Below are 27,388 nucleotides of genomic sequence, written 5' to 3'. Positions count from 1 at the left end.
TTCTAAAGTGAAAAAATAGAAGTCTGTCAGCAAGACATTTAGGAAAAAATATTGTATAGAAATACACTTAATGATTCTTGTGGGTCCATCCCAAAAAAGGAAATTCTATGACTCTATGAAAAAGGGAAAAATACAGATGTAACTGCAATAAACAAAGCTTTCCCAATACAACAAAAAGCTGAAGTTAAAAATTGGAATGTAGAACTGTAAGAAAACCTGTTAATTTTAATCCTCAGATAAAACTGACTTAGGTCCTGTCATCTGCTAACTGTGTAAGATAGGGAAGTAAGAATGACAGTTTCCAGTGACAATTAGAAAGGATGTCATGAGACAGTACTTTACAAATACTTACACAGCATTCTGCAGATCTCATGTAGAGGCTCTCAGTAGCTGTATGCTATCTTACACACAGTAAGTATATTTTGCGGAGGAAAAATATTTTTCATTTATTATTTATATTCTGTTCTCTGAAAGAGATCAGCACTTGTATGGTGTATGGCTATCTTGGAAATTTTAGAAGCAAAAATTGGAGGTGAGTCTGGAAGGAAAGTTATTCTGACAAAATCATAACCGTCAGCATACCTATTACTGTGCCAATCTACCAGATTGGATCTAAAAGTATTTACTAATTTTTGGGAAAAAAGATTTTAATTTAATTACAGATATTTTAATTAGCCACTTCAGTCATAATTTAACCTTATAATTCTTGTTAGAAAATTCAAAGGAGCTTCATTTTTCATATGTTCTGTTCATTTTTTGGCTTGTGTTTTTAAATAATGCAGCCTTTCTTCTCTCAGGCTAATGTCAAAATAAATTTGTATCACTCGTCTGGTTGGAAGCTTATAAGACATAGCATCATAATACTGAAACATTTCAGAGAAATAAAAACTTAGAAAGACAAAACAGTGAAAATTAAACTTGCTTAATCCTGCTTAATTTCTTTGCCTTCCTTAATTCCCTTTAGTCCTCAAAATGAAGTTGAAAATTCCTGTTGTATATTGATATTTTCTTCAACATTGCATACTGTGATTAATACACAATAGCATTTTTCTAAGACAGTTAGTATGGGTACAAACATATTTTAGTGGTAGCAGCTTATTTTAAGTACAGTCTGCAAAAGAGTCTTTGATTTTTAATCAAATAGCAGAAAGTACTCTTCAAATCATTGACTATCTGCTAATCAGTGAGCAAATACCCTTAAAAATGCACACTTTACTAGTAAAACATCTCATTTCATTGCAGCTTAGCTTGCAGAATCTAAATGTTTCCTGTTTTATATGATGCCTTACATGAAAGCTTTCATAGGAAAAAAAAAAAAAAGACATATTCCTTGGTTTTAAAAATATTCATATTCTTACACATATAAATATATGTAGATAATTTTATTACTCCATATAGAATAATTAATATTTAAAACTATTCATAAGAAATTTCATCATTTTTTTTTTCACCACAATTAGGCAGAATAACCTGCTTTCTGGATCTTGCTTAGCCTCGCATCCATTTCTCCATTGTACCTGTCAGTAATAACTCATATATTCACAGGGCATTCATGTAGTAAGGAGCCAGCAGGGGTAGGAAAGGGCAGAACTTTCTGATTATACTGTCCCTCCCTTCTTTCCTATGAGAGATGTTATATCCATGAAGATCTTCACTAGTACAACACATTCTCCCTAATCTTTGTATGATTTGCAGTGAGTTACAGCAGACCTCTTGCCTCAGTGCTCTTTCTCTATTGCTCTTTTAATGAAAAATTGTGATTAAATAAATATTTTGACAGTTTATTCCTTTATAATGTTATTAATTTCATTTCATTGTCCCTGCTGGCGCTAGTAGACCTAAGTGACTATGAAAACCCTAAATGCGTAACAAAAACAATACACACTGGATTTTAGGCTCTTGAGAATATCAGGCCAGATAAACTTGCTTTCCTGAAACATCTTTTCATGTATTGTCATTCTGCTTAAATTCTGTTCAGAAAGTGAACCACTGATGACTACATTTACATGAATTCCACTGTTTTGGTAGATTTTTTCTCATAATGCTAGGTTACTAAATTGCACTAACATTGCCGATCAGACCTGTAGAACTGGAGTTTATGAGCCAACTTCCAAGCTATATATTGAGAAGGCATAATTACAGGTTAACTTCAATCAGGTCATGCAGTAAGTGTGCAGTTTAGTTTCATCCAAGAGGAATTTATTTCACCTGCATCAAGACTGCTCCAGAACATGAACTAAAGTACAGCCAAGGGGAACAATTGGAAGATTCATTGATCCAAACTAAATAGTTAATAACAGTGTATTATATAAGGTCTATAAACCAAGTTTCAACTTTGGAACTTTCGGAATCTGGCACTTTCTAGCTTCAGAAAAATTACTCCCAATTTGCCCACTATTAGTGAAAGTCAAATATAAGTTTGAAAGCAGTTTTATAGTATATTTCATTTACTTATAGTGCATATAAAATCTTTTACCATGGACACAAAAGATTCAGAAACTCACCATGTCTGTGTCTGAAACAGGTCCAAAACTGGTCACATATATGTTGGTGAAGACTTCTGTAATACTATCTGACATGAAAAGAAAAAATAATTCAATCACTTTTAATCTATAGTAATTCAAATTCTCTATACAAAATTTTCAGACATTTTGAGAAAATTTCTGTCCTTATTTTCTTCTTTTATCCAGTATTTTGTGGCAAACACTGGAGGTCTCTACCTTGTGAAATTATACTGCAATTACAAAGAGGTTATCAGAAAAGAATCCTCCAAAGTCCTCCAAAGTAGTAAATTTCAATTACATTACTGTACAACTATCAGAAACCACACATATGTGTCCCATTTTTCTAATAGCAAAAGTAACTACACGGTCTCGGACTTAACAAGATAGTACAGTTCTAAAGACAAAATTCCTTTGTTGCAGAGGTTTTATCTCTGTTACTGTATAGCATTCATATTAAAGTATTTCTGATTCAAAGTTATTTTCTTCATCCTGAACCTCCTTTTCAAAGCCAAAGTGTAAAACTCAGCAAAGTCCTATATTTTAATTGGGCACATGTTTAACTGGTATGTTTTAACATAATAATTATTTCCCTTGATACATGATGCTCCCGAGACATTGTTATGATACTCTAAATATTGAAAATAAATAAATAAATAAAAGTACTTCCCAGTCATTAGAGCCAGACAGCCATGAAATCAGAATATTAAATACTGTACTGCAGGGACAAATAACTGTTGAGCTTTCTGTCTTCAGTTTTCAATTAGACTCAAAACAGAATGGTATTCACTAAGAGGGACAGCACACATTTGCAGGAAATTTCTCACAGCCATTGCCAGCTGATGCCTGCGTTCAAGAGAGTCAACACAAGCAATTCTGTGCCTTAGAGCCAGTTACCAGTCGGATAAGGAATATCAGAATTCATTGGCACTTTGACTCAAATGAGAATTTCTCATTCCAAAAAACGTTATAGCTGCCTACTATCTCAGTGATCTTGCTATTGTATTATCATTTCTTTATTTAAGCATCATTAAATATGGATAGTTATTAGTTTCTGTATTGTCAAATACTAGCTTTTGACAAATATGTGGCACAGAGAGATTCTATATATAATTGTACTGAGGTCAATAATCAGTGTCCTCTGTTAGAAGAAGGGAAGAAGTCAGAAGTGGTCACCCAAGACTGGAGAGGTTCTACCAGCCACCGGGCAAAGGCAACACTGCACATAGAGCAGTGTATTGTCAAAGAGATGTAGCTGCAGTCAGTGCAGAGATGGGTGTGATGCAGTGCTTTCAGCTAGTTTCTGGAGCATGGAGAAGAAACATTCCTACTTTCTCACTTCTAGGGAAACTTCATCAACACAACACTAGAAGCATGCTTATTAGAGTACAGAACTTAGTACAGAGCTTATTAAATCCTTCCCTTCCCAAAATATCTCACAGGATCACTTCCACTTTTTAAGCATATAAATAAAGGCTGACTCTTACTATATCTAATCCACACACTCTGAAAGTTCAAAATATGCAACTCTCCTGCACACCAGAGAGATGTTAATTTGTGTGACAGAGGCCTCAATAATTCCATATGTAGCATTCATACACAAGTTGAGTTGATTTCTACTCCAAAAAGCTTAGAAACTAATTTTAAGTCAATGGACAACAGAAAGTGCTGGGTCTGTGCTGTTTTTAATATTCAATAAGGATAAGCAAAACACCTGAAATAGAATTCTGAAACAACAGATATAGTTCAGAAAACTATATGGTCAGAAACCATGACATGACCATATGATGCCTGTGGGGCACTCTCCAGAAAAAGGATTATTCTCTCCAAATGGTTACTTGGCGCAGGCTGACACAAAACAGAAAAGTGACAAGACAGACTACTCTTCAGGGGGTAAAACGGTGCTGCAGACACTAGCTGTGAAATTTGGCCTGTACTGTAATGACAACATACAACCTAATTATGGTTCCATGAAAAACACTGATGTTGCAAATATATCGCCAATGATCAAGTATCCCAGCAGTAAATAACCAGGACTAATTTTAATTACACAGATAAAATACAAAGGAACTTTACCAAAGGCTTTAAATGCACTTGGCAAATCTGAATCTACCCCCATTCCATCCTGTAAAAGAGTTATAGCTGGAAGCATGGTCCTCTTTTAATTCTGCTCTAATGCAAAATGTTGTTTGCATCTGGTATAGCACTTGTCTTTACAATTTGTATACAGTAAATTAAAGGACATAGGATCTTCATGTTGGCCTTGCATTTTAAGCTTCAATTAAAACAACTACAATAACAACACAAACACACCAACATTCCATATTCTCACACACTGCTTCTATATACTTCTGGATCAATCCTCAGACCAGAAGTGAGCATAGACAACAGAGCTAAGGACAAACAAATTGACTGCAGTTGTTGAATTGCTATTACAACAGCCTATAGATTCCTCTTCTTGGTATTCATTAACCACTTCGAAACAAGGATCCTAATTTTCCTTGGATTTGAGGACATTTATGACTGGGGGAGTGGAAGAGGAATGGATGGGAGAAAAAATGAGACATTATCTACATTATCTAGAGATTCTTAGCTATAAGAACTTCATTTTTGGTTTTCATAATTGAGATAGCCTCAGGAATGAGAGTTAATGTAAATTAATCATAACCATTTTTTCTGTCCCCAATAACTGCCTTAAGTCAGCATAGCTCCAGGTAGTGGTGACAGCAGTAAGTTCCAGTGCAACTGTTTTCCCCTGAAGTGAGTATTTATCCTAACTGCAGGTACTCCACCAGGCCACTGCCTCCTGTGGGCAAAAGAAGCTGAAAAAATTAGAACAGATGGGAAGACAGGGAAAACAAAGAATATAAGAAAACAGAACTAGGAAAAGCATGAGAGAAAAAATAATATTAAAATTAAATAAATAAAAATTAAAGGACTGAAGAACAGAAAAGAAGAACTGAACAGTTTTTATTTCCTCTTCCATTTTTTGCTTCAGATTCTGCATATTTCATGTTTCTATTCACATCTTTCACATACAAGGAAACAGTATCTTAAAGATGTAATAAGCAGAAGTACAACAATTAATGAATAACTCCCTTTATGTTCTGTTAATATTAGCAGTCTGAGCCTTGTTTCTTCACTGTTTACTTACTATTACAATAAAGATTCTTCTGAGGTATAAAAAGAAACTCAGTGTTTTGTAATCATTATCTATGAAGAAAAGAAAAAAAAAGCAAATCCTTTTTTTGCAACAGATATTCTAGTTTTCACTCTGAAAAAAATAGTCTGTGTTAAAACACACCATTTTGTCCCAGCAGTAACTTACTGAAAACAATTCCCAGAAACAAAGCATGGTTTCAGAAGGACTTCTGGTTCAGAATTCAGCCATCAGACAACACAGCTACAGGCTTTTTATAACTCATGTTCTGTTAAGAACAATTAAAGTCATCACAGTCCCTGGAGATCAAACAGTTCTGGATTAAAATTACTTCTGCAAAAGTCAAAGGAATATACTAAGCTAACAATTGTTCAGTGCAACATACATTTGTGAGCAAGTTTCTTTTTTTGAGAATAAATAAGGATGAGGTCTATTCACAATAAAACTCTTTTCTTTAATCGATACGTCAACACTTCAGTAAAAGCTTGATTTTCAAGAGTGTGTTAATTGATGGAATCTTAGTGCTGTTGAAAAACAGCCCAGTGTTTGAAGACAAGCCATTTTTTGGCTGAAGGGACAGCTAACTCATTTACACTTGTGAGCTCTTAAGTTATTCTGAATTGTTTTCATGGAAGGTTAAGTGAAGAACCAGGAACAGGAATGGGTAAGAATGGAGTTTTTACATCTGATTTTGCCATTAAGGAAAAAAACACCAGGCACAGAATAAGACATATAAATCTTTTTCGTCACTTGGAGTGCTCTGAAATTCAGCAAATATAGCCTGGCTATAATACTGTTGTTTTTGCCTTTAGCAGTTGTAACTGTTGAAAGAGAAATATAGCTTAGTTTAGGCCAGTTTCTCAGAAGACAGAAGCCAAAGGTAAGCAAGCTGTTTCAGATGGTTCTCAAGAACTGTTTTAGGCTGATTCTGTTTACTAACTTGATCTGTCATGCTACCAGTATTGAAAAATGAAAGAATAAGTATTAAATACACCAAACTACAGATTTATAGATCCTTATTTCTGTTAAGCTGGTAGGTTTATTTTGTTTGAACAACATTTAGTATTTTATAAATATTTAATTGTCATAACCTCTCTCTGAAGATGGTAATTCTATTATCTGCATTTTCTACATACTTTGGAAACTGAAGCAGAAAGATTAAGCAATACATAAATAATACAATGTACAGTATTTTGCCAAATCTGAAGTCAGTTATTCTACATTAAAATTCCACACTGGAAAATGCTAACATCATTGACTTATCAAAAATTATAAGAGGAGTTCAGAGCTTAGCTAGAGTTGTTATCAGTACCTTTGTCCACTTCATTTTGCCAGCTTACCATCTATTAAGATACCCTTTCACATGGACTAATTTGTTACTCAGCAGATGAGCTAGCTCAGCTGAAGTAGATCACCTGGCATCAAATTTGCCAAGGTTGAGTAATGGAGATGGTCAGAAAAGTCATATGAAAAGATTCCACATCAGCACTTACTGATTTGTCAAAATTAGAAATTTCCACAGGGGCAATTCAGTTTTGAATGAGTTCCTTTGGAGTACCACTTATCATGCAATTTTCAAAACTTTTCTTTATTCCCAATATTCCCTCCCAGCTTGCTTTTCTCATAGAAGAGATAAACCGTGTTCCAGTGTGTGTGATGTGGGGTAGCTGGATATTTTGGTTTAGATAGATTTCAGAGCATTCCTGTTCCTGAAGAACTCTAAAGACAAAAGTATCTTTTGTGAAACAGATTTTCTAAATTTTTCTCACATTTGAGAATAATCTGTGCTTTTCTCATTCCTGTTCTCCTGGACAAAAAAAATAATCTTCACAGAGAGTAGAATTATAATATGTTTGGCTGGTTCTAGGTATGTTTAAAATAAAGAAAAAAAAAATATGCTCATCTTGAAGCCTTCAGACGGAACTATCAGCAAGGTCCCAGTGTTCCTTTACAAGAAATTGCATTATCTATTAATATATAGAGGTCATCTTCTCAAGAAACGGGCTAGTAAATCAGACTGGAAATTTTTATGCATTCAAACTTTTAGCCAGTAGAACTAAAACCATAAGTCCAGGGTTTGGACAGCTATAATAAAAGCCAAACTGCTTGTGGTAATCAAAAATTATCAGAAGTACTTCTCGGTGGGACTCAGCTTTTATAATACACATATGCAGTTCTAATGCATAGCATGAAAGCATTCATCTTTCTCTTAAAAAGATCATTTTAAATTTAGAATAAGTGGTACCCAGGAGAACACTGCAAGACTGTAATTGAAGGGCTGCTACAGCATGTAAAGGAAGTGAAAATGAAGCACTGTTCTTTAATAGCCTTAAAAAAAAAAAAGAAAGAAAAAGAAAAAGAAAAAAAAGGAGGTCAAGTTGGACTGCTGTGGGAGCCTTAACTGAGGATTTCTCAGTTTTTGTGGAAGTGCTGTCAAAAGGTCAATATTGCTTTAATTACTTTAATTATTTTGCTATTAAAAATATTTAACTAGAATTGACATTGTTCTGACATTGTAATATGGTCTCCAAGGACTTGGTTGGCAGTGTTGCCCAAAGGCTTTGAAATTGTCATTCATAATACAAATCAGGAATTGCACAGGTAAAACATCTAGATTCTTAATTCATCAAACACTGTTTGAACTCAATGAACTGCTGTTATTTGACAAGCTCTTTAGTGTGCCTGTTGACAGCTGAAGTCATTCTCTGGCTGGAAGAGAATAAGGGGGTCAGAGAAGGTCGTGCAACACAGAGCTGTGAGAGCAGCAAATTCCTATGGACTGTAGATATTTTAAAACATTGTTCTGCCAGTTCTTGCTTTTGCGGGTTGTTTGTTTTTTTAGGGTTTGTGTTCTTTTGGTGTTTTCTATGGCAGTTTTTTTCCATCCCACTACTCACCATCTCCATTCATTATCTACTGCTAAATTACAACAGTTTCAAAGCTGCACGGACAAAAATAAATACAGCTGCAATTTGAAAACTGAAGTTAACTTTGTAAAAGAAACAACTTCACTTCTCTCCTTGATATGATTACTTCACTTCCAAGAGCCTTGACGCTATCCTTGATTTACTGGAAAGACAAATTTTTAACCTGAAAGAATCTTCTCTTTTAAATCTCATCTTTAACAGTACTTACCAGCAAGAACAGTATCTCTAAGAGCTACTGTTATAATAGTTATGTGTTAGTTACTCACAAAATGTGCACGGAATGAAAAGAAGGCACATCTGTAATTCATATAATGAGCTATTATCTCCACAGTCAGGTAGTTTTTCAGATTTGTTCTGTGTGTAAGATTCCAGTGTAAATTATATGAGCACTGTTTCCACCTACAAAATAAAAACTTCCCCTATGAATGAAAAACTTAGATCCGAGCAGTATTTGAGGCAAAGTTTTAACTTCTTCTACGGTATTAACTACATCATAGGCTCCCTACTCAAGTTTTAAAAAGTCATTTGTGGATAGGGCTCAAGACGTAACTTGTGTGCCTGTTTATCTCTTTAAGCGTATTGGACAAGCTCTTCAATGTTATTTAAGTTACAAGTTGCCACTGAAATCAATACAAGTTAATCTGAATGTCCCTGTGGTCCAGATAATAATGACAAAATTCTGCACCTATATTTGTTTGAGTCTCCCTCAGTCCCAAACTCCAGTCTAGCACTGTCAGTACCCAAAATTCCCTGGCTGCTTGTATTTCCACCTTACGGCAAAAATATCCTGTTGCTGCCAAGCAGCTTAAAGAACTGGCTTTCAACCAAGTCCCAATGAATTCCTTAAACTATATAAAATTACAGAATTACAAGGCCAAAAAGACACAGAGGGATAAAGCTAGAAAACAAACAAGAGACTGATTCCACAGCCTAGCAGTACTCATGGGATGTGGTAGACAGAAATCGAAGTCTCTGCTCAATATCTAATTATTTATACAAAGCAGAACAATTCCTCCCAAAGGCTGAGGAAACATGCCATCTTAGAAAGTTCACCTTTGTGGTCAAGCCAGACCCAGATACACAGTAACCTGAGTTCATGTATCTAATTTAAATCATGAAATTGACAAGAGGTGCTATCTCTCTCAGGTTTTCATCATCTCAGGCTATCAGCTCATCTTACCACTCACGCTTCAGGAGAGCAGGAATAGCAAAAGGAGGGGACAAACCACTGTGAAAAAACAGCGTGGAGACTGGTAACATTTTCCAACCCAGACCTGGATTTTTCACCTTTGTGGGCAAGAAATAGCTTCTGCTGCATGCATTTGCTCAGCACTATTAAATGCTTAGATGGATAGAACCCCACTTACTTTACTAGCTTTATGAGCTCTTTCTGCAGACAGTTAAGGATATGTCCTAACAATTTCCGAGGTTTATCGACACATCTACATTTTCCCACATTCCACAAAGGAGACCTGAATGTTTGAAGCAATGAATTCCACTGTGTATGATGTCCATAAACCTAGGCACTGACAAATACGTCTCTATGTACAAAACACAGGTCTCAGTCCAAACCCTGATATGTTCATAGATGCTTAATGCAAACTAAAACATCCCCAATGGAAAGGGCAACTCTCCCAGAATGACCAGAAGTCTAGATAAGATAGTATGAAAGCAGAAGAAATGAATTCAGGTACATTTTCCAAATCAAGTAGAGACAAAATAATTTTTAAGCCAGAAGGCAATGCGTTCCTGACAAGAAGGCCATTCTGGCTGGTGTGGCTCATATCACATCAGGACAGTTAAGCTCTAGCTTAAATTCTGCTGGTACTTAAACATAAGAGACAGTTCAAAGTAATTCAGAAATGAATAAATAAATGCCATTATTGCTGAACTTTGCAGACTTTTGGCACCTCAAGCAATATTTTTCCAGTCCTAGAGGTATGAACTGCCATGTGATTAAGAGGGCAGTTAATTGCCTAGACATATTTCTGGATTTTTTTTTTCTGCATCTTTTAAACAGAGCATTCCTGCAATTTACAGGTTCATTGTAAAGACATTATTATAACTTGGATGATTTGTATGTATAAAAATTTGAGACAACTGGGTAATTATATACTGCAGTCTTGACTATGTTACAAAGGGAGAGACAGTATGCTAAAAATAGGAATAAGAACTGAAGGAAGGGCAATCTAAACATATGGGTAATAGGAAATCTGTTCTCATAAAATCAGACTTCCACAAAATTCATTAAATTTCCCATTTGTTCCGTTTTAATTACATCCTCATCCACAAGGAAAAAAAAAAAAAAAAAAAAAAAAAAAAAGGAAGAAGAAAGAAAGAAAGAAATGTGCTCAAAAAGAAAAACAACTATGAGGCATTTTAATTTGGGTAATAATGTTCAGTAGAAATATGAAAGTGAAAATATAGTGAAGTTTGGCTGGAGTGAATGTGGTCTTACTGAGATAGGTTACTTGAAAGGCTGAAGTACAAAAGTGAAAAGAACTTAGCTAACAGACAAGACACTTGGCAAGAAATCAAAACTACACAGCATTCAAATGAAAGATGAAATGTCAGCATTAAGCTGCATCCCTTTAGACAGTACAGCTTCCATCAGGCTGCAAAGAGATTGCATATAATAACCAAGTTGAGTAACAAATGGGACTACTGCATTGTTTAGATCAACTGGACAAACATGACAAAGCTAAAATGAAACCTCAACACTGTCTGAAGAATGAGATAGAGAAAGTAAGACAAAAAGATCAAGTCAGGAAATGGAAGGGAACACACTTTGACAAACTGAAGCAGCAATGATTTGGACCAGTCTGAATCAATGTTGTCACATAAGCAGGGATTGAAGAGTTATTATTTTTATAAAACCATATTTTTTAGAAGTTTCTCTTATTAGAAAGGAAACTGTAACACATAGGTAATGCAGAACAAATTTCAAAATTATTTCAGATTTTAGAAATTAATATTCAGATTTTTTTTCTCTTCTTAAAACGTTTGAATTTGATGACCTTGATACTTAAAAGTCATGAATATCCTGTCAAATCCTTCTAGGATGATTTCAGGTTTAATCTCTGCTATATTTCAAAGTCACAGCATTTCCAAATCACCGTATTTGACATAGTCACACTGCCAGCCCCTTCTGTACTCCAAATCACATCTACTCAGAAAATTAGTATTATTTTAAAACAGCAGCATCTCTCAAATTACTCTTTCTCTTGAAGTGGCTGCGTCTGGGCTGTTTAAGATATGCCTTTATTGTACAGCATGTCCTGACCTGACTCTCTTGATTTTAGCTGCAAGTTTAATTGCAAACCAAAGCTACACAGAATTCAAATGAGACATAAAACATCAGCATTAAACCATATTATACACGGGCCCAGTTGTTTTTCTAAATGAGGTCACCCAATGTAGATTTTCTGCAGGTTAGATTTCAGGAATCATTTTGGTTAATGCTGTTAACTTGTCAACTTCATGGTAAAAGTATGAATTATAGGAGGCAGCTTTACCTTAACTTTTGGCAAAAGTAAATTTTCATAATTCCCTGAAGGAGGTCAAATCCCATCTGCAGCAGAAATTGTAGTGACTCACTGGAAAGTGTGACCAAAGAACTGTGGCAAAGCACACATAAAACATACAAGATTGCACCCTTTGGACCACACCATCTTTTCAAAGCTGAAACAGACACTGATTCAAGTGCTTATCATGCTTTAAATTACCTAATTAACATGCAGGTGGCATTTCACAGCTCACATGCTTTCACAGTCAGTGAAAAAATCTTCCTATGAGGACTGCTGGCTCCATGTGAAGCTACTAGAGAATATTTGTCTCAGTCAGCCACAACAAAAAAAGATGGAACCATGGAGATAAAAGAAATTGGGATAAAGATCTGAAAAGTTACTTGTTCTGGTGCAAGCATTCATTTTCACCAGTAATCAGTATCTGCCCAAGGCTAGCTGCTATTGGAGCAAGGTATGAAATTCACATGCATTGAAAATGAAGATCCTTTCAGATCCATGTATAGTAGTACACGGTTACTAAATTGTACAGTCATTAAAAATAGATCTACAGTTCTTTTTCATTTCCTAGCTTCATGCTTTGCATTCAAGCATAACAAGAATCAAGGGTAGAAAATGTTACTGCCTTTATTTAATGCAGCTGTATACTAGTAAGTACTCTTAATGCGTTTTTATTTATTCATTTATTGCAGCAGCAGATTTGAACATATTTTTTAATAGATAATATTGTTCTTTCTTTTTCATTCATTCTTTGCTGTCTTGACATAACATTCTTTGGACCACTTCTGTCAGGAGATTGGGTGCCATTACTGCCTTCTCTTTCTGCACAAAATCTGAGAGCAAGAGTAGAAAGGAGTCTACATTATAATAGTGTTTCAGAGGACTGTGGTGTGCAGTCAAAAAATAGACACCACTCTAACGCATCTATCAACTAAACAGCAGACCCTATTTTAAGAGATCTTATTTCCCATTTTAAGGTATCTGAAATAAATATGTAATACAGGATATTAATATTTACCTAGTCTAACATTCTCAAAAAATTTATTGTGGACTTTCTCGAGCCAGCTTAGTGTAATTGGTATGTTAACACATCAAAGCACACAGGTTTCATGAGAACATAGTAACATTCTTTACACTTTCTCGATCCCTGCAATTGCTGACATGCTATTTTCTAAACAAGACAAGCAATGAGTTCATGCTTTGATCCAGCAGAGATTCATATTAATAGCTGAATTAAATAATCCACAAGTGAACTGAAATTAATAACACAGTTATGAGGGCAATCTTTTTAAATCCCACTTCAACATGTTACAGAATTGTCAGTTTCTCTTTTGGTACCTAGTTAATAATACAAACATTCTCACTTGAAGATCATGTAATCCATGCCGACAAGAAATGTACTGTAGGCCTCAAAACTACCATGGCTGACTCACTTGAATGTCTCCAAGCTGCTTCACAGATATCAGCATTTCCCAGAATCTCCTCTAAAACATACTCCCAGTATACTCCCAGAGTTTCTACTAAGCAACTTCAAATTTGTCTTTTATGGTTGCTGTGACAAAAGAATTCCCCTCTAGCTATACATGAAACTTTCAGAACCTGTTCAGGCTTATAAATTTGGACATGTTTTTTATTTTTAAAACCGCAGGTTAATTTAAATTTAGTTATGTTATGCAGTAGCAAAAGAGATTACCTATTCATTTTTATTTTTCTTATGACCAACTGAAGAAAAAAAGCCTGGTAAAAAGGACACAGAATTCTATGATAGCTTGTAACACCCCACAGATTGAAAGGTATTATTCAGGATGAATTCATTGACTTATCTGAAAAAACAGGCATTTATATTTCTCCCTCTCTTATTTATTTATTCACTCATTTATTTATTTATTTCTCCTGGAGGAAAACTGTTGTTCAGAAACTGTAGGAGGCAACGCAGAAATAAGTTCACATTTAAAGACCTAGTAGTTCATTGTTTTTTACTCAGTTAACGTTGTGGACACTGATAAGGACCTTCAGTGAAATGCCACAGCATGCCTCCACGATAACTGAGGGGTTTTTACAGACACAGCATAGAATCTAAGGCTGAAACTTCTGTTTTCTCTTAATTATGTATTCCAGACTATGTTTGTTCCCCAGTGTCTTCTCTTCCAAAGGAATTTTATTCCTCATTCAGTGAGCCCATAAACTGTAGACTATTTGAAGTGACTTCAAATAGTAAGAATAAAAAGGCACATACAGTAAACGTTATACTATAGGTCAGAAAGAAGTATCTACACAATTAAGCTGATGTATTCAGGACAGGAATTGTCTATTCAGCCTACCTCTAAATTCTTAAAGACATATACTCTCTTTTTCCTCTCTGATGTTGTGCTGAAAGTGTCAGACTAATGGGTTAATGAAAATGAATCCCAATCTCCTGACAGAAGTGGTTTGAAGAATCTGTTATCTCTGAACAATTGAAAATGGATTCAAGAAAGGAAAAGTGAGGAATGTGCTGGTAGACAATTGTCTCCCTTAGATGAGAGAATTAGCACCAAGCAGTGGAAACCAACAAGGAGATGAAGTAGTCCTAATTACAGTGCAGTCTTTCAGTCACAACACATTGTTTTTCTGTCAGTCAGGTATTTAAGGGATCAAGAAGATATAATTTCAAAATTAAAACAAAAAAAACCCATTATAAATATAAATGGGTAAATCCAGGAAACTACAGTCATAGGAAAGATACCAAATGCAAGCAACTTTGCACACAGCAGGGAAAATCTGTCTGACAAAAAACAGTGCATGTAGAAGTCAACTTTCCTGTTGGAATATATTTTCTATATAAACCTCTTCATTCAGTGTGACCATAGTTGATCATAGATTTGATAAATCAATTGGTCAGTGATTCATTCGAGTCAAATCAGTGTCAGAAATTATGGGACCCACTGAGGTACCCAGCATGGCATATGGGCTTAGAGACATGTATTTGTTCCATCACTAAGTGGTGGATCATACTTCCAAGCTCTTTCACCCTATAAAGGTTACACATTGTGCAAAATAATCTGAGTTTTCCAATGCATTTGCAGTATCATCACTGGGAGAAAAGCCACTATAGATGTATAAGGAACATGTATATTTTATAACATACATCAGTTTTTGATTGATTCTTACTGAACTATATATTTGAGCAAAATAATAGCACTGAATTTGGATTGTAATAAATTATATTATCATAACATTATAATTTTATGAGACAAAGTTTTTACAAAAACAAAAAACAAACAAACAAAAACAACAGAATAATCAGAGAGCATATTTGTACTTTTCCTAAGTAAACTACCGATTAATACTTTTAATGCAGGATCTCTAGTAGTTCAATAAGAAATGCATGCACAGGATAACACATGTATGTACAGACAAATTAATATCAGAATAAAATCAATCCTATCTCTGACTATAGCTACTCATCTTTACTAAAATGTTTCATACCCTTTGATGCGTACAATAATCTCAGGTAAGAGGGAGACTGATTTATGCTACTGTCATTAAGTTAAGTGCTCTAATTATTAAACAGCTCTCAACATATGGCAAGGAATTATCAACTTTAAATCAAGAGTTATGTGCTACAAAGTAATCATACAAATGGTTCTCAAATAGCAAAACCACTTTCAGAAGATTAGCAGAATTGTACTTTCATAACATACAGACAATTTCAGAAAAATAGTGCTAACATATAATGCATTATAAAGCAAACTATTACTAGGATGATAGTAATAAACAAAACTTGCTTCACCTTGTAATTAATTCATGCATTAACCTGAAAGAACAGACATAAAAATGTGTTTAAAGATTAATCTTGACATATTAAAGTGCTTTGATTCTTATCACTAAAGTATATTAGACTTTTGACAACATTAATTCAAAATCTTCTGTTGATGCTTTAATTTAGTAGGCTGCTGAATTGTACAGCAGCCCAAAACTGTATCTGATATACCTTGTACAGTTGTTCTTGAGACAGATGACTCATAACTGAAAAATATTTATACCAGAAATTTAGATACATGAGTACACTCTAATGGTGAAACTGATCATTTTATTCCACTTCCAATTTTCCAATGGGTATTTGAAAAAAATATCATTCAGCAGTCTTAATCTGTCAGTTGCTTAAAAGTGGCCAGGGTATAATGTCACTATTTTCTCTCTCTCCTCCACTCTCCATCTCCTTTATCCCAATCTCCTGCCCTTTCCCTGTTCCTTGCTCACACAGTTTTTTCATCCTTCCATGTACTAAAGTAATGCTAGCTTGTTAAAAAGTAGTGTTATGTTCTGTCTCATATCTGTTTGTTTCTAGAGACTTTGAAGCTACTTCAAAACCTATTAGAACCTAACAGTAGCCACTAACATGAGCTACTAGCACCAACAATCAATGCAGAAATATTGTAAAAAAACAAAGTAACTGCAGTCTTGACACTTAGGCAATCTGAGTATTCTACTGCATGATCCTTTTTGATGAAATACTTCTCTCTCTACATGCTACTAATTCTAGAAATTGGATGAACTAGTTTGTGCATTGGCAAATTTACTGCTATGAGTTGTCATGAAATGGTGGCTCTCTAAGAAAACATAAGTAGTATTATGTAATCAGGAGTACTATCAGAAGCAATAGACCTATAACAAACCACTAGACAATGTCATTGAAATTGTACTGGCATAAAAAGAAGACTACACAATTTGTGGGTAGAGAAAGACATTTTTTTTATTTTAGTTTTTTAATTTAGCCAGATGGCTACCTTTGCACCATTATCAATCTTTTCGCTCAGGTTTTATTAGATATGAAATATCCAATGAAAGGCAGTGTCTCTCCTTTGAGATATGCATTCCCATATTGAAACCTCCTCAGAACTCTGGATTGTGGTTATGGTGGGAAAATAGGTGGGGATGGAGTCATTTTATGTCTGTTAGCCAAATCCCAGTTTCTGCTGAGTTTTCGGAACTCAAAGGGAAACATATATGTAGTCTGCATTTCTCCTGAGCCTTCCTATTTGCTCTAAATCTTCTACTCATCACAGTAGATTGTTAATGAACTATAAACTGTTGTACAACAGTGTTCAGCTGTCCACAGACATTTTCAGTCTCTCATTAATGCTTTTACTTTTATTCAGCTATGTCTTCCAGAACTTGTGTTCTACGATCTGTTTTTTTCACACTTGCCAATTAAGATGGAAAACTTCAGCCATTCTTTCAATGTCTTGATGGCTGTTAGTCACAGAATCTTAGAACTCCTCAGTTCAGAAAGGACATCTGAAGGTACAAGGCAGAGCCGACTCTGGGGATAGGTTGCCCAGGTCATATTTTATCTATTTCTTTTTTTCTGTGTTTCTAAAGATGGGAGATTTCAAGACTTCTCTGTCAAACCACTATTTCTGGTACTGTGATGAATGTCACCATCCTTGGCCTAGTATTTATGAGCTTACTAATTAAAGTTAAGGTGAAAAGAAGTCTCTTTTTTACAAGGTTTTATATTATGACTCCTAAGTATAGTATTTTTACATTATTTTCAACCACAATGAGGTTTTGTATGGAGTAGAAGCTTATTATATAATGCAGAATATAAACAGACAGTAAGAGATATGCCTCATGGTTCCTTTTACTTCTGAGGTATTTGCCATTAGAGGCTGTAAGAACTAGGTTTAAAAACAAAACAAAACATAAAAACCCTAAATTAATTCTATTCCATGTAAAGAAGCTGAAGGTCTTCTGATATGTATTTAATCCCATGCATTTGTTTTGACTGAAAATAAAATGTTAATACTTTTGCCAAAAACTTGTCTGTAAAGAGATAGTTATGGCCAACTACTTGCTTAAAGACTGGTCACTGTTGCATAAGCAAAAATTAACACAACCAAAACAATCATGTTGACTGATATAAAGTAAAATTTAACTACCTTTTTTTCTTAAATTAAACATAGTTCTAAGGTCATTCTTAACAGCTCCCTGAAGGATGGAGTGTTCCAAACCTTGTCAGTGTCTAAAATACATTCTGTGAATTTTTATTTTTAGATCAATGCTGGTTAAACAGTTCCTCACCAAAAAGTTTTAATACCTTCACGTGCTTATTCAGTTGAATAAGAGATCTCAATAGCTTCAGCTATTCTTCTTCTCTTAGCACTCTATTTTGGTGTAAAATATAAGTTTTGACATAATTTCTGTATGTGTCCTATATGAAGAATTAAAAAAACAGAATACTCCAAGATTGCTCATCTCAACAATAAGCATTAAAGGACTTCCTGATATTGTTTATAGGCTCATTTTTAGTGTAAAACATAATACTACTTTTTTATTGTGAAATTTATTATTTGTTGCTTTTTTTTTCTACTGTAAGCAACATACATATCAACTGTTATATTTTAAATTCATTTTACATTTAGATAAAATCCACTACTAAAAATTGCAGAAAATCCATTAATATGCATCAAATATATATATATAATTCATATATATATATATATATATATATGTATGTATATAATTCAGGTGCCTTTACAAACATGGTTTCATTTCAGAAAGGCTATACAAATTTTGGAACTCTAGTACTGCAGTTATTTGCTCCTTGTCTACCAACAGCAGTCAACCTGAGTGAAAAATAAATTCTTATTATGGATAGCAAACTAGCCATAAGATTTCTATAATATGGTAAGTCTTAGTGGCAAGCAGTAAACACCTTGGAGATCTGCAAGGCCACTGGACTGCACCAGTTTCTTAGTAACCTAAAATGAATGTATCATTGAAGAAAGGTAATGTTTGTCTTAGCCTATCAAATCTGGATGAACAACTAAACAATCCTGTCAATCTGATTTATAATGAGTAACAATGATCTCCACAGGAGTTTGCAGATACCATAGGACGAACATTCTTTCAGGTCTTCTTAATACCATTTATACAGTCTTGGTGTCATTGGAATAATTCCTAGTATTAGAAGCAAATACCAATAAATGTGAGTCTCTCGGACTCCTCTGAAATCATTACGGTCATATTCCTTAAAGAAAAGCATACATAGAAGGGCTAAGGTAGCAGCCAGGCTGTGCAAGTGAACACCGCTCTTTTTCCTTTACAAACAGCAGCAAAAGCTTTCCTTTAAAATCAGTAGTGAAAGCTTCCCTGTAGTGTTTTACAGTAAAAATAGTCTAAGAGCCTTCTTCTAAGCTGCTCTGAATGTGTATCAAGCACAATGAGATTGTCAAATACCTCTAAAATTTTAATCCCCAGCTGGAGGACTGCTAAAGCAGCTACAAAAGTTTCTGAAACTGATTCAAAACACGCTGAATCACAGCAACATATAAATATACTGCCCTAAACTTAACATGTTCCAGATTACCAGCATAAGATGATGGCCTTGTTTCCTGGCAACTGAAGACGTACAACTCTTTTATACACACATGTGTATATATATATATACACAGCTCTCCTGCTTTNGGGGGGGGAAATGGAAAAAAGAGAGATTCCCTTTTAGTTAATGTAATGAGCACACTACACAATTTTAATCAATGACTCTTTACACTACTGCAAAACTTCACTGCAATAATAGATATCTAGTAGTGCAAAAATGAATGATCGTACCCTTACATGTTCACAGTTCACAGCTCACACTCTCTCTGATAATAAGCAATAATTCTTTTCAGTTCCCTTTGGTTTTCCTGTTCATCTTATTTATAAAATGCTGTGGAAAAAGACTTCAGTATGTTTACAAGTGAAATGTAATAGAGTTTCTTGATAAAGTGATCCAAACATCTGAAAGTCATCTTTTAGCTTTCACCTACCTACTTTAGTTTTCACCTACGTATTTTCTGATTTTCTTCAGTTTTTTATAATAACCAACATTGATCTTAGTTACTGTGAGAACATCATTCCTGAAGCTGATGAGACTGATTCATCTGTGGAAAGATTCTCAGATGGTACAAATCTGTGTAGCTCCTTTCTGTGTCAACATTATCGTAGGATGGCTTGGGTTGGAAGGGACCTGAAAACTCACTTTGTTACATCTCCCTTGCTGTGGGCGGGTTTGGCATGCATTAGACTAGATAGCTGCTGAGAATCAGGTATCCAAGCCACAAAGCCCAGTTCTCTATTCTTTCAACATCCAAATGCTATTTTATGACTTTAAAACATTTTATTTTTTAATTAATTCATGTATTCAATCATATTTTATAATGTGGAAGAGGAGAACCAACAAAAATTTTATGACTGTTGCAACAGAGAAACTTCAAATGTCAGTAAGGAAATCAGTCTGACTAGATATGGTAAGATTACTTATGTATCCAACATAGTATAAAAATCCCAATGACATTTCTATCCTCTCTCCTTTACTTCTTCTTTTCATACTTACAAGAAGATATCACATAAACAAAAAAGTATGTTATTGCTACTATGCTTAATATACATATCAAAATATTAAAAGAGGGGACTATCTTATTCTATGGCACCATTTAATCATGGCTGTTCAAGTGACAAAGGAAAGAGGAGAGATCATACAGAGGGTCTGAATGCAACTGTATCTCAGAAATTGCAGAAGTCACATGGAATGTTCAGGTAAAATAATTCATATCATAAATACCAGGGTTGTCAGTGCTGCTCCAGATGCAATCCATTGCCTAGCATGAGTACAGAGAAAATCTTCTCTCCCCTTGAATACCCCCACATATATACCCCCATGCAGGACATCTGGGTATTACTTCAGTAATACGAAATGTCTCTGATTTCAGGGGATGGTGCAGTGATTTCTTTTCGTTCCCTACACCCATTTTGAGTGATCATATATCATTCTTGAGTGATCATACATCACTCAAAAATCACAACTGGTAAGAAGTTTCCAATAGACATAATTTACTTTTACAGTAGTGCTGCATCAACAGTGGAAGTTAATGCTGCCCTAATAGTGCATGCCAAATAATTCAGTTCTGAGGTGTATCTTTGTATCAGTAAAGCATCAAGGTCCTACTGTAAACACACAGTCTCCCAGTAAAATCATTTATAAACCTATCTCTAAAATCAAGCAAATTCTCAAACAACTACTGAGTTGAATTTATGTACAGCCTTTCAAAGAGCCTGTACATTTCTATTTTACTGTCAACAATTAGCTAAAAGAAATAGCTAGCCCTTCTCATTATTAAAAATATTTGTGAGCTGAATAATTCCTTATAACAAGCCAAAATTTGCAGTAGGAAATGTCTGAAAATGACTTCCACAACAGGTGAAACTGGACTGGTGAACAACTCTAGCTTTCACAAAAAGACTTTAAAAGAATTCATCTCAGACCCTGAACAGTTTTGTTTTACTACATTGTGATCTCAGTGTTAACAGTGAAGCTGCTATGCCAATGCAAATGTTCTACTGTTTCAACTAAATTATTTCATTCATATGAATGCAACTGGAACAGAATCACTAAGCACATAGTATCTTTAAAAAGAAAAAAAGGATTAATAATTTTCATTTTTCTTTTTGGAGTACAGATTAATAAAGAAAAGGGAATAAAATGCTACAAAATTCCTGAAATAGGTAACTTCATAATTACTAAGCGTTACCCACAGCACTATTTGGCATATTCAGGATCATGGATTATCAGAGCTGAATTTTACAAGTGTTCTTTTTAACTATCAGAATCGACCAATCCACAACTGAAGTATTCCACAGATTAACATTAATGCATCATGAATCATCACGGTTTAATATGCATGACACAGTTTCATTTCACACATGTTCTGCATGGGTTGATTGCTATGTATGCCAGTACCAAACAGATGTTAATTCTTTAATTTTTATGCTCCCAAAGCATATTTTAATTAACTAGGAGGCCTGACAAAGAAAAAGAAGGAGGTATTTTGAAGTTGATGTGATGGAAAATATAAAATAAAAATGTGAGAAAAACTGTTTTTAGATTTCATGCTCTCAACAATCTAATTTTTAATATTCAAAAGAATACATGATATGCAAAGGAATTGCCATCTGCTTTCATTAAATAGCATATCATTTTCTGTAAACAGCAAAAGAATTTTTCAATATTTTCTTAATAAAATTAAAATTTTAAAAGCCCTGCAAATTAAACTCAAACTTTGTGATATTTGATGTTTCTGTAACATCCTGCAAGGCATTTTATGTTCATACCATGTCTAAATTCTTAAAAACAAGTATTCTGCAAAGAAATTGAATCTTCGTGTAAATATCATTATATAGATTCCCATATCTTTAGTATTGTATGTCTCATTTTATGGATTATATAAATTAAAAAGTCCTGAATGTAGACTATTTCACAAGCTTCCACTATACCAGGGGCCAGAAATGAAAATGAGAAGGTACTTCACGCACAGATGTATAATGAGGAAGCTGTTACCAGTCAGTGCTATCTGCCACTTCGTGCTGTTCCAGATGCAAGCCAAGATTCTTCAGAACCAGAGCAGAAGCAGAGCCACAGGTGAGCTTTGACTAACCCCTAATTTGATCAAGTTGAGTTGTTTTTATAATTTCCATGGAAGTCAAAGCAGATCTCTGGCTTTGATCCTGATCTCACTGAAATCAACGGGAGCAGAAATGGCTCCCAGGAATTTTGTACCGGAATTAGTTTCAGCAAGCTGAAACAGCCTCCAGGCTGAAAATTACCGTTATCAAGGCTGTTACAAATAATAACAGTGGTGTTGTTATTGATACATAAGCATTTCTGTTACTGGGTACAAATAACATATAAATAATAATAGTAAACAACATAGTATCAAAATCAGAACATTATGCCCCTCCCCATACCACGTAGATCATTCTGCAGAGTAACACTTCCCAGAGCAAACAAGTTATTTAAATTCCTCGCTTGCATACTTACACAAGCTGATATGCAGCTCAACTGACATTTTGGAAAAGGAAAAAACAACAACACAGACTGACAGCCATGGCACAATGCACTGAACTTTGTCCTCCAGCATTCCTTCCCCCCCCGCACACACACATACCCTTTTTTTCTCCAAATGACCAAATAAATGCAAGGTGTCTGAGAACAAAATGCTAATCATCCATCACACCCTAATTTCAAGGAGGTGAAAAACACATAATTCCCATTGGATTTACTGGAACAATGAGTTAATCTCAAATGTGAATTTTACACACCAGTAAAACAAACAAACAAATCACTCTTGCAGATATCTGAAAACATACACTCATCACACTGCAGGGCATCATGCCTGCATTGCTTCCTCAACCAAAATTTCCTGACTGGAATAACAGATTTAGATGTTATTTCTGCTCTCATTCCATTTCACTATGTTAAATCTCCAGATTTTTTTTCCTCTTTCTTTAACACATATGTGTGAAAGTTCCTCCTTTCCATTCATAGATTTTATCTTCCTCGAACTTCCAATGATTCATTGGTGAATATAGAGTTATAAATAATTTATAGAAATACATATCAGTTGTTAGGGGAAAAAGAAATCCTGAAGGGAAAAAAAATCACTGCATAAAATCCGAACATTAAAACTGACTTTACAAAATCAATCTTTAATTGTTTTTATTACCTCCTAATCCAGGTCTAAGACGATTATCATAACCATCCAGAAGTCTGTCTAGAATTCTTGTAAAGATGGTGATGTTATTCTTAGCTTCATCTTCCAGGGAGTCAGCCAGCACTGATCTAAATGGACATTTCACATTTTAGAAGATGCTGGGTTAAGTTTTAATGTACATTCAACATGCAGTTTTTGCAGGCTGGCCTTAAATATTTACCTTGCTTCCTTCTAACACGAAAGGTGTAATTAAAAATCTATGAATGCACAATTTATGTATAACACATTCAGAAACGTAATAGTCTATGGCATACCATTTAAAATTTCCAGCTAGTCATTTTCCAGTAGTGTCTAATTTCAGCCATTGCTGCATTGCAAGGAGGACCACTACAAGCTCCAATGACACATTTGGCTGGCCAGGTACAAAAGCCTGAGATCCCCAGGTCCCCCTGCCACATCACTCCCACACTATTCACTGATAACCCCAGTTCTCGCACATAAAACTGTCTCCTTCCAGCTCAGTCCTATCTGTCTTCACCTAAGCATACCCTATCTTTGGATAAATCCTGTGGATATGCCTCCACCCAATGGTCGTGTTAAGTACATGACCAGAGAAACTAACGAGGGAAAACTCCAGCAATCATGCTCAGGGAGTCCTCTGATGTCAGTATTTGGTGGGTGGGAACAACGATGCTGACTAGCAAGCTGCAGGATAGCTGCAGATAGCCTTCCTGTTTTGATACAAAAAATCTCTACCTGACAATCCACTGGGTGCAGGCAAATCTTATAAAACTGATAGGGAAAAAAAATAAAATAAATTCAGAAATGAAGCATTAAAAAGAATCACCCATTGGATCAAGCTTTCCCAGCAAATATATATTCTAGCCTTTATGGACCATGTGGAAAACACCAGGTGTTCTATCAGGAACCTGCTGCTCAGCCCAAGGTGGTTCTGAGCAGTCCTCCCAGACCTGGGCACCCAAACAAGAGGGTTTATGTACTAGGGAAATCCTCCATGCAGCAACCCTTACACATGCAAATTTTAAGTACGTGGATGTGAAATGCATGAGCTGAGAACATCTGTCTTACCTACTTAAAACCAGAGTATTAACATCAAGGAAGCAGGGCATCTTGCGCTACATGCATAATGCCACATGTGTATTCTTTGCAGCTATCTACTTGTTTATGCTGAAATTTTGACTATTATCTCTGAATAAGCTACTGACTAGGACATTCTGGATGAATAATTATGTCATAAAGACAAGCATGTTTTCCTACATTAAACAAGAAGTAGGGATAGGCAACACTTTCATTCAAGTAAAGTATAAAATGATTAAAGACGTGGCATTAATCTGGTCCCTGATTCAACAGAATGGAGGAAGTATTTAAATGTAAATCATTGCAGTCTGTCTTTCCATTACACAGACCACACAGGCAACAACAACCATATGACTTAAAAAACAAATACCAAAATATCAGTAAAACATCAGCTCTGTGAGTTTATTCCTAATTACTGGGTAGTTTAGTGTCTAAATCATTTTTCTGTGTCCTACATATCTGCCATTTTAAGCTTGTTTTTGAGATGTAACTGTTTTTTGAAGTCAGGATGCCAGGATAAAATTGGTTTATTCAATGATATCCAATTAGGGTAGGATCCTGCAAACTTTACACTGGCATAAACTCCTTCATTACGCATGCAGCCTCTCTGACGTCAGTTCGATTACTCACTTGAGTAGGGCTTGCAGGATCTGGCCCACTGTGACTCAACTAATATCGCACTGTAGTTAAGGCACAAAGTGAAATGGGAAATACAGTTTCAGGAATTTGCTTTGTTCACTAGAAAGTATCAAAAAATGAACGCAGGCATTTTGAAACAGAAGGAAACTGCATTATTTATGGCACGTACCATTCTAGGGCAAGACCTGCTGCAGTGAGAATCAGAGCAAGTGAACCAAAGTTACAAACTACAATCAGTTGTATGTTTAGGGACTGTGGGAAATACAAAAGCAATTATTTGATTAAAATTATCTTCTGCTGTGTTGTCACTCCCGAAATGGGAGCTTTTAAACAAAATTTAAAAGTTGATTATTAAATGAAGGCATTGTTTTATTGTAAGCGATTGTGAAGTTGTATACTACCTCCACCTAGAGGCTCAAAGCTTAAGTGTCATCTCAAATTCTGTTATGTTGACCAAAAAACAGACACCAAAAAAACAGACGTGCTCGAACTAATACTAATAATAAAAAAAAACGAGGGGGGAGAGAGAGGGGAAACGTGTTATTTTAGAGACTATGAGTTGCTATTTGATTTCAGAATCATCTATTCTCCATCTGAACTGCTCTGCACGGCACAGTGTTGCTGTGATAGGGTAACTCCAATAAAGCTTTAAGCTCTTAATTTACAACGAGGCACTTAAAACTCGGTTCTTCCTTTGGCACAATAAAATCAAACACCGATTCAGTCTGCTTCAGGACAAGATGTTGGAACCCACCTTCTCCCACAGCATTAGCTCTGGAATCTATGCAACACCGCATGCAAACAGCTTAGAGAGGGCTTTTATTACGTTACTCCGCGCTTTACTTTTATGCAAGCCTACCCTTAGGAGTTCACAACGTCTATGTCTGCACCGAAAGACACGCCGAGCATCCTCACCTTGTGGGCAGCCACGCCAGCAGGGCGAGGAGCACCAGGCGCGTCCCGCGGGGTGCCGGCTGCCTCTTCATCGCCGCGCTCCGCACCACCTACAGCCTCGGAGAGAAACACAGAGCCGCGCTCAGCCCCAGCCGCGCTCCAACTTCACCCGGGAGCGGTGTCACTTGTCGGGGAGTGGAACGGAGCGGAGCGGCGGGTCCTGCAGCACTTCGCGCTACGGGCAACTTAGTGCGTCTCCATCTTCCCCGGCGATCCTGCTCTGTGCAAAGAGGCAACGGATGATCAGAAGTGGCATGTGAGCAGACGCATCAGATGCTTTCCTCTTCCGTAAGCTGAAAACCCCAAGACGAGGAGAAAAAAAAAAAAAAAAAAAAAAAAGACAAAAAAAAAGAGAGAAAGAGAGATGCGTGTCTCAGAGTGCGGGGTTCAACCGTCGGCAGCCTCAGCGGGGGGCACGCCAGGGGGACCGCAGGCCGCTGGGGGCCACGGCGAGGCCGCTAGAGAGCCGCTGGGCCCCGCGCACCCCGCGTAGGGCGGCGACCCTCGGGGACCCTACCTGGGAACAGGAGGGGAGGGGAAGGGGCAGGAGGAGGGAGGGAGGCGACGAGCGCCGGGCGGCCGGGACGGAGCGGCGGCTGCGGGAGCGGCGGGAGCGCGCGTGTGCGGGGGGCGGCGGGCGGTGCGCGTGCCGCTGCGCGGGGCGGGAGGGGCGGCGGGCGGGGCGCGTGCCCGTGCGCGCTCGCGCGGTGGCTGCGCGGGCGAGGAGGGAGCGAGTGGAGGCGCGGAGCTGGGGGCGCTTCCCCCGGGGTAGGATAAGATGCAAGTCACCGTGCCGGGGGCTTCACGCAGCAGCCCTCCCCAAAACCGACGGGCAGTGCGCTGGGGGGGAGCCTTGCGGGCAGAGAGCACTCCCGAGGGAGGACGGGGCCGCGCTCCTCTCGGTGTGCGGTAGGCACGGAGCCGCTCCCAGGCCGTAGCATTAATATTCCTTTCCCCGCTTGCCCATTGGCACAGTCATTGAAATGCAGGGAGAAGAAAAGTCTGTCGGTTCCAGCGAGCCGGGGGTGCGGGCAGCCAAGGAAACAAGCCCGGCGGCTTTTTAGCTCAG

The 27,388-nt window shown here is 36.4% G+C and overlaps 1 protein-coding gene across 1 annotated transcript in view; it reads right to left on the bottom strand.

Annotated features, from left to right (window-relative positions):
• Nucleotides 1-26,470, bottom strand: part of GABRA2 (gamma-aminobutyric acid type A receptor subunit alpha2) — a 55,495-nt gene extending 29,025 nt beyond the window's left edge. Inside the window, exons 1-3 of the mRNA XM_032444111.1 lie at nucleotides 26,281-26,470; nucleotides 23,641-23,756; nucleotides 2,505-2,572 (exon numbers count right to left, since the gene is read on the bottom strand). Of these exons, the coding sequence (XP_032300002.1) occupies nucleotides 2,505-2,572; nucleotides 23,641-23,756; nucleotides 26,281-26,351 (255 nt within the window). The 5' untranslated portion in view covers nucleotides 26,352-26,470. The remainder of the gene's footprint in view (nucleotides 1-2,504; nucleotides 2,573-23,640; nucleotides 23,757-26,280) is intronic.
• Nucleotides 26,471-27,388: the final 918 nt, after the last annotated feature.

Source organism: Coturnix japonica, chromosome 4 (assembly GCF_001577835.2).
Source record: "Coturnix japonica isolate 7356 chromosome 4, Coturnix japonica 2.1, whole genome shotgun sequence".
NCBI lineage: Eukaryota > Metazoa > Chordata > Aves > Galliformes > Phasianidae > Coturnix > Coturnix japonica.
This window is presented reverse-complemented; position numbering and strand designations above follow the sequence as displayed.